The following is a 10,862-nucleotide window of genomic DNA, read 5'->3' as shown; positions in this document are numbered from 1 at the left end:
TACGGATTACATCTCACCACTGGATCAACAGGCAACAACATCACGATAGAGGGAGGAGGACTGAAGCTGTCAATGACTTCATCTTACTTGGCTCCACAGTCAATGCACTTGGTACCAGCAGTCAGGAGAACAGGAGACAGACTGTACTGGGGAAGTTGGCAGTGAGCAGCATCTCCAAATCACTGAGGAGAAATAATGTCAGTTTGAGGCCTGAGTTGCATCTGATTCAGGCCATAATCTTTCCAATTACTTACTATATATCTAAGAGCTGGACAATAGAGAAGTATGACAGAACAATCATTGATGTCTTCAAGCTGTGGTATTGGAGTAGAGCAGAAGTATGACAGAACAATCATTGATGTCTTCAAGCTGTGGTATTGGAGTAGAGTACAATTATCCCACGTACGGGAGTTGTTATGTGCTATCAACTCGCTTGCGACTCATAGCGACCCTATGTCCAATAGCTCTGAACCCTGATCTATTCTGTGTACTGTCTTTAACACACCTACCTTCATTATCTCAGTCACTGAATCAATCCATCTCATCAGTGGTCTCCCTCTCTTGCACTGTGCCTCCACCCTTCCAAGCATAATGTTCCTCTCCAAGGATTGGTCCCTCCTTGCAGCATGCCCAAAGTATGTCAGATGAAGCTTCAGAATCTTTGCCTCCAAGGAGCAACCTGTCTTCACTCTCTCTACGACAAACCTATTTTTTTCCCTGACAGCCTATGGTATATTCAACACTCTTCTCCAGCACCACAGCTCAAAGGCATCAACTCTCGATCATCCTTAGTCACTGTCCAGCTCTCTGAGTGCTGAATTATCCCAGGGACCGCTGTGGTGTTGGAGTAGGGCGCTGAATCACCCCAGAGACGGCCAAAAGAACAAACAGATACGTTTTTGATAGGGTGTAACCAGAGTGTTCCTGGAGGCAGCCTGGGTGGAAGGGCTTTGCCTCACACATTTTGGACATGTTGGTAGGAGGAGCTATTCCTTGGAAAAGGACATCATCCTTGGAAAAGTGGAGGGGTCAGCGAAAGAGAGAAAAGACTCCTCAACCAGATGGATCGATCCAGTGACTATGGAAACAGGTTCAAAGGGTTTGGGGAACATGAGGACGGCACAGGACAGGGTTCAGATCTGTTGTTCACAGGGCCACTATTGGTCGTCGTGACTTGACAACACTCCAGATCCTGGTGGCTTGTGAGTCAGGTAAAACCAACTAAAGTTCATGCTTCAAGGTGTTCCTACTTGTGGCCCCACCGTTGGTTCCTGAGGATGTGAATCTCAACCAGAGACGGCCCACTTTCTGTGGAGCAGCTGGTAGGTTAGAACAGCTGTAGACAGCGGCCTTTTGGTCAAGAGCGTAACTCCGTACCACTAAGCTGGCAGAGGCCCTTGGGTGGACAACCAGGAGGGCTGCCAACAGGACCGCTGGCCAGTCGAGAGACTTTCTGAACACTGAAAAGGGGAAGGGTCGCTCCCTGTTAGGGTCAGAGAGAACAAAGTCCACAGGGAGACAGGATTAGTGGAAGCAGCGTGGAAACAGAACTCAGCCAGTAACAACGTGGCAGCTGTGGGTAAAGCCCCTCCACACTCCCACGTCTCGGGCCTGAAACCAGAGGCACCTGGACCTTAGGGAACCACAGTCACTCCCAGTACAAGCAGAAGTTGCCCCTCACCACCAACCAGAAACTGTCCCCAAATGGGAGACAAGGACAAACAGGCAGTGACCCTGCCCTGGCTCAGGGACCTGGAGGACTCTGCTTCCCTGTATTTCTTTCACTAATAAATCTAATGCGAGCCTCTTCCGTGTCTGTCTGGGACAACCTGACTCAGGAGAGCGCTTACTAGACCTCTCTGAGGCACAGGACCCTGGACATCTCCGCCTAGTGGACCCAGACAGAAAAGGCTTCCCGCCTGGGCCCTTGGGGAGTGGGGGCGCTTCCGGGAAGGCGCGGCCAGGAGAAGCTGCTTTCACTTTTGAACTTGAACCTCGGCCATCACGGCCACAGTTCCGTGCAGAGGCCTCCCTTGTGCGTGGCATCCAGATCCCTCAGGGCCTCTCTCCCAGTGAGCCTGCGAGGCCACAGCCCAGGCAAGCAGGGTACAGCTGGTTCTCAGCTTGGGGCAGGGGGCATCTGGAGGGCGGGAGGGGGCCTGGGCGGGAGGCAGAGTCTCAGCACCCACCCCACTTCCCTGCCGTGGGCTGCACCCCACCTGAGGGCTGGACTGTGCTGTGCTGGGAACCCACACACTGACCATCCAGTTTCCAGGCTTCTTACCAGAGTGGCTGGTCCTGTGCCATGCGCCCAGGCCTCCTGGGTTCCAAGTCAGGCCCACTTGGGCCTCTTACCTTTTCTAGTGGTCTGAACCAGTGAATGGACAGACAGCTGGAGGGCTCCAGCCCCACCCGGCCGGCCATGTGTGGGGCTCCTGTGTTCTTTCCTGGACCCAAGCCCCTCCGGGAGATCCTTGCGCAGCCCTTAGACCTGCTGGCCCCCCTCCAGGTGGACGCGCCCCCTTGCATGGTCCTCTAATGGCTCCACTCCCCACGTCCCACCCTGTGACTGCTGTGACTTGAGAAGTCTCACAGCAGCTGCCATAGTAATGCTGGTTAGGGGGCAGCCCAGGGCAGCTCCTGCTGGGCACGGCCACGTCCTCAGCCCTCCCAGTAGGTGCAATGTAGGGGGCAGTGCCAGGCAGGCCCAGGTCTGCCACCCAGCAGCACCGTGTAGTGCCCTCGTAGCCCATGCACCAGGGCCAGAAGGGCGTGCACTTTCTGGTAAGGGTCAGTGCGGTCCAGGACTGATTAGCAGAGCTCGAGGGACAGAGGAAGCTGCCTTTGGCAGGAGGCCTGCTCCCCACACTCTCTCACGCCTGCGGGCCAGGTGCCTGACATTCCCTTCACAGGAGATGCCTTCAGCCTTTGAGGGCGTGGCCCGAAGTGTGGTGCGGGAACTGGACCGCAAAGGGCAGTTCATCCCGGTGGACAGCCTGAGGAACGCCACCAGATTCCAGCCCTACTCCCTGGTAGGCAGGAAGTCCAATAGATCCTGGTCCTTCGGAACCCGCTATGAGTGTGTCAATCTGTCCATCCTGGACATCCTGGAGCCCCCTGGCCTGGAACCAGGTACCCCACCTATGACTGAGATGGCTGTGGGCTGGGTGGGAGGGGAGCAGGATGGCTATGGACGACTGCAGCTCTGCTCTCTCCACAGCTGTGAAGAAAAGCGTGTCCTTCCACCTCCAGGATGTTGTGGACGGACAAGTACAGGGAAATGTGGAGCTGGGCGGCCCTGGACAGGGCCGGCTGGCAGGCGGGGCAGCCATGTCCAACAGCTCCAGCACCTCCATGGACGTGTGCACTCTACGAGTGGAAACTAGCACCTGGGAGGCCTTGCAACAGGAAAGGTGGGCACTGGCCAGGGTAGGTACTGCTGGCCCAGAGCACCCATGGGGGTCAGGACTCCTGGGCTGCAGGCCAGGTGGGACAGGCCCTGGGGCGGGGGACTGGCTCAGTGCTGGGACATGGAAGCTCAGCAGATGCCTGGAAACCCAAGGGAGGTGGCTTTGAGGCAATCTGGGGCCTCAGAGCTGAAACCCACGTTGAAGGCTGTGGTCTTTGAGCCTCTGTAGCAAGTGCTTCAGGTCCTCCCCACTTTCAGTGAGCAAGGTTGTGTTAACTGCATAATGCAGGTTGTTGATGAGACTTCTTCGATCCTTCTATCACATTCTTCTCCATAGAGTCCAGCTTCTCAAATTATTAAACTCCATGAACCTCGATAAATGTTGACAGCTGTAGAGGGGCTTCAGGCCTTCTGCTCACAGGGTTGCTATGAGTCATGCTCGACTCAAAGGCAATCAACAACAACATACAGAAGGAGCAGGTACGGAGGAAATATGCATCCTTGGTGCGTACCCTTCCTGACTGTCAACCATGCAATGCTTCTGGCTCCATTCTCGATCTCACACAATGTGGTGGAACTCTGATATAGAGTTTGCAAAAGCAGTATGAAGTGTCTTGGGATTTCCATTCTTCTCAATATTAGCCATAGTTTGTTGTGATCTACTCAGTCAATTGTTACATCTCAACATCAAGAAAACAAAGATCCTTACAACTGCCGACAGGCAACATCATGATAGATGGAGAAAGGATTGAAACTGCCAATTATTTCCTCTTTCTTGGATCCACAATCAGGACACTGGTACCAGCAGTCAGGAGATCAGGAGACGTATTGCACTGGGAAAGTCTGCAGTCAGGGACCTCTTATTGTGGAGAAATTATGTCAGTTTGAGGACTGAGGTGCACCTGATTCAGGCCATGGTCTTTTCAGTCACTTTCTATGCATCTGAGAGCTGGATGATGAGTAAGGACGACAAAAATAATGCTTTTGAACTGTGGTGTTAGAGAAGAGTACTGAACATCCCATGAATTGCCAAAAGAACAAATATTCTTGGAGAAAATTCAGCTAGTGTGCTCCTTGGAGGCAAGGATGATAAAGCTTCATCTCTCATACTCTGGACAAGTTGGCAGGAAAGGCTATTCCTTGGAAAGGGTTGTCAGGCTTGGAAAGGTAGATGGTCTGTGATGGAGAGGAAGATCCCCGAGGAGGTGGACTGACACAGTGACGGCAGCAATGGGCTGGAGAGTATCAGGCTGCTGAGGATGGCACGGGACAGGATGCAGGCAGGTCTGTTGCTTACAGGGTCATTATGAGTCATAGTTGACTCAACGGCACCTAAAAACAACAACTGTGGTGGTGGCCTGGTGGCCTAGTGGTCAGAAGCTGTTCAGCCAGCACAAGGGTTATTAGGACCCACCAGCTCCTCCTGTGAGATCTGCAGGCTCTGAAAACCCACTGGAGCATCAGCTATCAGTCAGTTCTGATTCAACAGGACGGAAACAACGGTGGTGGCTTAGCGGTAAAAAGATGTGCTGCCAACCCAAAGTCTGTCAGTTCAAATCTACCAGCTGATCTCAGGGAAAAAAGAAGGGCATCTTCGCCTCTGTGACTTACTGACGCTGAAAACCTGTTGGAGGGTCAGCTATGAGTCGATGGCACACCAGAGCAACACAATCAGGACAAAGTATTCTAATGAAATGTATCAAGAGCTGGAGCGTGAAACTCAAGGAAAAGAACATGCTCGGCATTTCTCAAGCTGAAAGAACCGAAAGCCAAGTCTCGGGTTTCAACAGCAGAGGATGGTATGAGATGACGCAGGAAGCATTGCAGAGGGTGAGAGGAGTCACAGTCACTGACCAGACACACATGGCCGACACTGAGCCATTTCAGGAAGTAGCATACAACCAAGGCTAATGGTCACGCAGGCAATCAGGGTGCACCGAAGGCACTGGCAAGTGCAAGGCCCCTGGAACTGATGACATGCCAGGTGACAGGTTCCAACAAAGGATGCCGCCCTGGACATGCTCACTAGTCTACACCAAGGAACCTGGGAGACAGGTACCTGGCCAGCTGGCTGGAAAAGAGCCATATTTGTTCCCATTCTAAAAAAAAGATAATCCAACAGAACGTGGAAATTATCGGATTAGTATCACATACAAGTAAAATATTGAAGATTCTATTTTTTTTTAAATCACTGGAACACCACAATGACAGTGAACTTCCAGAAATTCAAGGTGGATTCGGAGGAGGCTGTGGAACAGGAGCTATCATTGCTGAAGTTAGACAGATCCAGGCTGACAGCAGAGAACACCAGAAAGATGCTTCCTGGTGCTTTAGTGACAATGCGAAGCCATCTGAGTGTGTGGATCATAACAACTTATGGCGAGCACTGAGATGGGATCCCAGAACACTCAACTGTGTCTGTGAAACTAGACCTAGAGGCTGTTGTGCGAATAGAGCAAGGAACACAAAATGGTTTAAAATGAAGAAAGATGTTTCTCAGAGCCGAAGTCCCTCCCCACACCTATCCAATCTGTATGCAGAACAAATCATTTGAGAACCTGGACTTTATGAAATGAACGTGGCATCAGGATCAGAGGAAGACTCAGTAACAGCCTGCATGATGCAGATGGCACAACCTTGCCTGCAGAAAGGGAAGACTTGACACACTTACTGTGGTGATCAAGGTCTGCAGCCTTCAGTGTGGATTACATAACATCAAGAAGACATAAACCCTCACCACTGGGTCAGTAGGGAGTCATGAAAGATGGAGAAAAGACTGAAGTTATCAAGGATGTCATTTTAAAAAAGACTAAGATGCCGTGGCCCAAACCATGGACTTTTTGGCTGCTTCCTACACATTTGACAGTCTGACAATGAGCAAAGATGACAGAGGATGAACTGACGTCTTTGACATGTGGTGTTGGAGAAGAGTAGTGAATATTCCATGGACTGCAGAGAGAACAAGTCTGTCCTGGAGGAAGTGAAACCACACGGCTCTCCTCAGAGGCAACAGTGAAAGTTCATCTCACTCACTTTGCACTAGTGGTCAGCAGTGGCCAATTCTTGGAAAAAGATATCTTGCTGGGAAAAATAGAAGACCAGAGAGAGGTAAGACGGTCTTGAATAAGATGGCAGGCCAGGGACTAACACTGGGCTTGAGCATTGGAGATGGTAAGGACGGTGCAGGTATGACAAGGGTCAGATCTGTTGTTCACAGGGTCACTGTGAGTCTTGATCAACACTGAACAGCTGCTGCCAGACATCATCTCAAGGGTCCAAGGGGCTGTGGATGAGGGTTGGAGGAGGAAGGGACTGGTGGGGGTGGGGGGCCAGGCCAGGTTGAAGGCCTGGGTTCCTAGAGCCTGCACCAGGGGCTGCAGTGGAGGGACTTACCATCTCAGCCCTGGGAGGAGCAGAGAAGGGGGGGACAGCCAGCAGGTGCCCACAGTGGATGCTGACTGCCCTGTCCCTGAGTGTCCCCAGACCTCCACTGGCCCTGACCACTTGAAGTCCAGGAAGATCGGAGGGAAGGTGCCAAAGTATAAGAGCTGACCTTTGCCCTGCCCACCACAGGCACCTGCGGCAGCCGGAACACATGGTCCTGAAGCAGCTGCGGAGACGTGGGGACAACGTGTACGTGGTGACGGAAGTGCTGCAGACACAGAAGGATGTGGAGGTCACCCGCACCCGCAAGCGGGAGGGCTCAGGCCAGTTCTCGCTGCCAGGGGCTGAATGCGTGCAGGTGTGAGGCCAGGCCCAGGCGGGGCAGCCAGGGCTGGAGGGCGGCAGCGGAGGTGCCCATGGCACAGCCCGACCACCTAACCCTAACTCTGCCTCCATCTAGGGTGAGGGCAGTGGCCACTCGAGTCGGAAGACAACGGTCACCATCCCTTCTGGAAGTGTCCTGGCCTTCCAGGTGGCACAACTGGTTATCGACCCTGAGTGGAGTGAGTGGGACCTGGGTGCCCTCTGGGGCTAGCAGGGTTGGGGAGCAGGGCGGAGAAGAAGGGGGGAGGGGCACGGCGGGGGATGGGAGAAAGTGGGCTATGTGGGGTTCAGCTGTGGGGGGGGAGTGACAGGCTGTGGGGTGGGCAGCGGGCTGTGTGGAGGATAGCAAGGGCGGTCAGTGGAAGGAGGAGGAGTGGCGGGGGAGTCTCCCGTTGCTGCTCAGCTTCCTGGTCTGGGTGGTGAAGGCCAACGCTCTGGTGCTGAGACTGGGAGCAGGCTCTCACCCTGTGGGTGCAGGCGAGGCTAGGAATGGGGACAAGTGACCTACTCCTGTTTGTACTCCGACCTGGCCACCAGGGGTCCTCCTCTTCCCGGACAAGAAGCAGCAAACCTTCCAGCCGATTCAAGGTGAGGTCTGCCTCTGCCCACGACCCCCAGCCCCTCCGGTGTGAATGCATGGGGCGCCCAGACAGCCACTGAGCACGCATGCGCTCGCACAATGCACGCACACACAAGTATGCACGCTCACACATATTCACACTCACAAGCACGCATGCACCCACATAAACACACGCACAAGTTCGCAGGCATATTCAAGCATGCACCTACTCACACACACGCATGCGTGGCTCAGGGCCAGGCCGCGAGCTCACTGACCAGCCTCGCCTCTCTTCCTCCCGTGTGCCCAGATGAACAACGTTCTGGCCTCAAGTCCTGGTTTCAGTCCAGCAAACTGGTGTGCGGGTTCGGGCTCGACCACGGTTAGTGTCCGAGAACCCTCGTGCCCAGGCTCGGCCTGCCCTTCTTGACCTGGCCTCCCCAGGCCCTGGCAGCAATGGCCACCAATGACCCACAGATGGCGTGGAGGAAACGATGTCACTAACCAAGGAGGACTTTGAGGGCCTGCGAGCAGAGGTGGACGCTAAGACCAAGCAGCTGAAGTTCCTGAGCGGCAAGCTTCGCCAGAAGCTCCTGGGGGACCTGAAGAGGCTGCTCCAGGACTCGGAGGCCCTGCAGGACCTGGAGGAGGCGGTGAGGGACGGCGGGCGCGGGCAGGGGCGCGGGCAGGGGCGCGGGGCCGGCACCCACCGGCCAGCTCACCAGCCGCCCCCTTCGCCCAGCTGGAGCAGGGTGTGCGCTCCGGACGGTCAGAGCCTCGCCAGGGCGCAGTGGGCGATGTCCTGGAGTGCCTGGTGCTGCCTTCCCGGGAGCTGGTGTACGAGCTGGCCATTCCTGTCTCCTTCCTGCTGGAGGCCTTGACCGGTGAGGCCCGGGTGGGCAGCATGGGCGGGGGCGCCCCGGGGAGCCTTCTGGAACTTCCATAGCCACTCTCTCCCCAGCTCTGAGCGAAACGCAGCACGTGCTGCTGGTCCAGGCACTGGAGTCCCAGGCGCTGCCGGGGCAGCTTGGGCTGGTGAGTGGCCGTGGGGGGCGGGCTGGGCTGGGCTGGCCCCGGGGAAGGCGGACGAATGGGCTGGGGATGCCTCAGGGCTCGGGATCCCTCACCAACAGTCCCCCCTGGATCCCCACAGGTGGCGAATATCTTGCAGCAGAGCTCCCCGTGGCAGGAGACCAGGGACGTGTCCCTGCCCCCCGAGCTCCTGGGCGATGACTGGGTCGAGGACAGCCCGGTCTGGATCCTGCTGGAGGAGTGTGGCCTGGAGCTGCGCGCGCACCCGGCTCAGGTGCGCTGGGAGCCAGAGGCCCAGGGCTGCACATGCGCGCTGTACGCGGCCCTGGCGCTGCTGCTGTCGCTGAGCCAGGCTCCCCGCTAGGGGGCGCGCCGGCGGGACACAGTGACCACGGGGCCAGGGGCCGGACACCTGACAGTGCCCAGCAGAGGGCCGGCCTTGAATTCCTTTCTTTTACGTCTTAAAGTTTGCAAAAATTTGCCATTTCAACAAAAAACCATTTGTTTTCACATTTTTTTCATGACATTTAACATAAACTCAGCAGGAAGTTCTGGTGGCCTAGTGGTAAGAAGTTGCTCTGCAACACTGAAGGCCTGAGGTTCAAATCCACCAGCCGCTTTGCGGGACACACAACTACTGTGGTGGATGCTGAGCTGTAATCCATGTAACACAACAACAACAAGGAGTAGTGACACACACTCCTCCCCCCTGGCTGGTCACCGTTAATAAACTCTGGCATTTCCTCTGAGCGGGATCACTGTCCTCTTGTGTCCTTATTTTGCCCTGGTGATGCAGTGGTTAAGCACCTGGCGCTAACGGGCTGGCCATGGCCGCCTGCCCACAGCTCCAAGGAGAAGATGCAAACTCATTGCCCTGGAGTCTGGACCGATGCACAGAGGCCTCCAACGTGGCTTCTGAGGCTGTAAATCACATGGAAGGAGCTTGCTGGTGGTCCCTCCAAGTGGAGCTGTGGGTGGACTCAAACCACCAGAGAAGTGTGCCCTTTGAGTTAACAGCGCAGCTACCTATAGACCAGGCCACCATAGTTCCCTCATACAGCCAAGGAAAGGGCCAGGGGCTTTTGTTGTTAGGTGCCATCAAGTATGACCCATAGCGACCCTCTGAACAACAGACCTAAATCCTGGCCTGTCCCATGCCATCCTCACACTCTCTGACACACTGAACCCACTGCTGCAGTCACTACGTCAATCCACCTCGTCTAGGGTCTTCCTCTCCTTCGTCATCCCTCCACCTTTCCAAGCATCATCTCCCTCTCCAAGGAATATCCCTCTCCTAGCAACATGCCCAGGAGCCCTGGTGGCCTAGCAGTAAAAGGCTGCAGTGTTATCCCAAAGGTACAAAGTTTTTTAACCCACAGGAGAAACATGGCCAGTCTCCTCCTGTGCAATTAACCGCTGCTGAAAACCTGCTGGAGGCTCAGGTGTTGGTCAGTTCTGACTCGATGGTGCACAACAACAAGCAACATGCCCAGAGTATGAGAAAGTAGTGGGGCATTAACCCTCCACATCTCCTTTTCCCAAACACTTTCCCTAATAAACCTCTGTTTGCAAGAAAAAAAAATCCATAAAGATCTCCACCTGTAAAGTCGGCAGGGCCCTGTCTCATGCATCCACCAGGGTTACAGTCAGTTCCAAGGGATCAGCAATGCATGCATCCTTTTCCCCAAATTGTACCTTGAGTGGAAGTTTACAGAGCAGTAGGGTTGACCATTCAGTCATCCATACAGATTTCATGCTATAGCATTAATTACAGCTCCCACATTGCAGCTAGGGGAGGCTATGCCTTGGAGAGGGGCATTGTGACTGGAGAGGTGGAGGGAGGGTGAAGGAGAGGAAGGCCCTCCTCTAAGTGACTGGAGCAGTGGGCTTGAGGGTGTCAGGGATTGTGAGGACGGCACAGGATGGGACAGGGTTCAGATCTAGCCACTGTGAGTCATACTGGACAGCAGGTAACAGCAGCAGCACTTTCCCCAGTTCTTCCTGTGTTTCCAGTTTTCACCCATCACCCACCCTCGCCTGCCTTCTGAGCGCTGACTACATGAATCCCACCCTTATGATGTCATGTGACTGACT

General features: G+C 54.8%; 1 protein-coding gene across 1 annotated transcript; it reads left to right on the top strand.

The window, feature by feature from the left end:
* Nucleotides 1–2,915: 2,915 nt before the first annotated feature.
* On the top strand, nucleotides 2,916–9,132 carry GSDMD (gasdermin D). Its single transcript, XM_006879433.1, has 10 exons — nucleotides 2,916–3,132; nucleotides 3,221–3,413; nucleotides 6,983–7,151; nucleotides 7,254–7,356; nucleotides 7,715–7,765; nucleotides 8,047–8,118; nucleotides 8,214–8,389; nucleotides 8,479–8,620; nucleotides 8,698–8,771; nucleotides 8,890–9,132. Exons 1-10 carry the CDS (start codon nucleotides 2,916–2,918, stop codon nucleotides 9,130–9,132), a joined length of 1,440 nt encoding a protein of 479 aa, XP_006879495.1.
* Nucleotides 9,133–10,862: the final 1,730 nt, after the last annotated feature.

This window comes from Elephantulus edwardii, unplaced genomic scaffold (genome assembly GCF_000299155.1).
Source record: "Elephantulus edwardii isolate Elephantulus edwardi_28Jun2011 unplaced genomic scaffold, EleEdw1.0 scaffold00003, whole genome shotgun sequence".
NCBI lineage: Eukaryota > Metazoa > Chordata > Mammalia > Macroscelidea > Macroscelididae > Elephantulus > Elephantulus edwardii.
This window is presented reverse-complemented; position numbering and strand designations above follow the sequence as displayed.

Coding starts and splice junctions, on each gene's coding strand:
- GSDMD (XM_006879433.1), top strand. CDS start 2,916: ATGCCTTCAGCCTTTGAGGGCGTGGCCCGAAGTGTGGTGCGGGAACTG. Junction 3,414..6,982: donor GAGGCCTTGCAACAGGAAAG/GTGGGCACTGGC, acceptor TGCCCACCACAG/GCACCTGCGGCAGCCGGAAC. Junction 7,152..7,253: donor CAGGGGCTGAATGCGTGCAG/GTGTGAGGCCAG, acceptor GCCTCCATCTAG/GGTGAGGGCAGTGGCCACTC.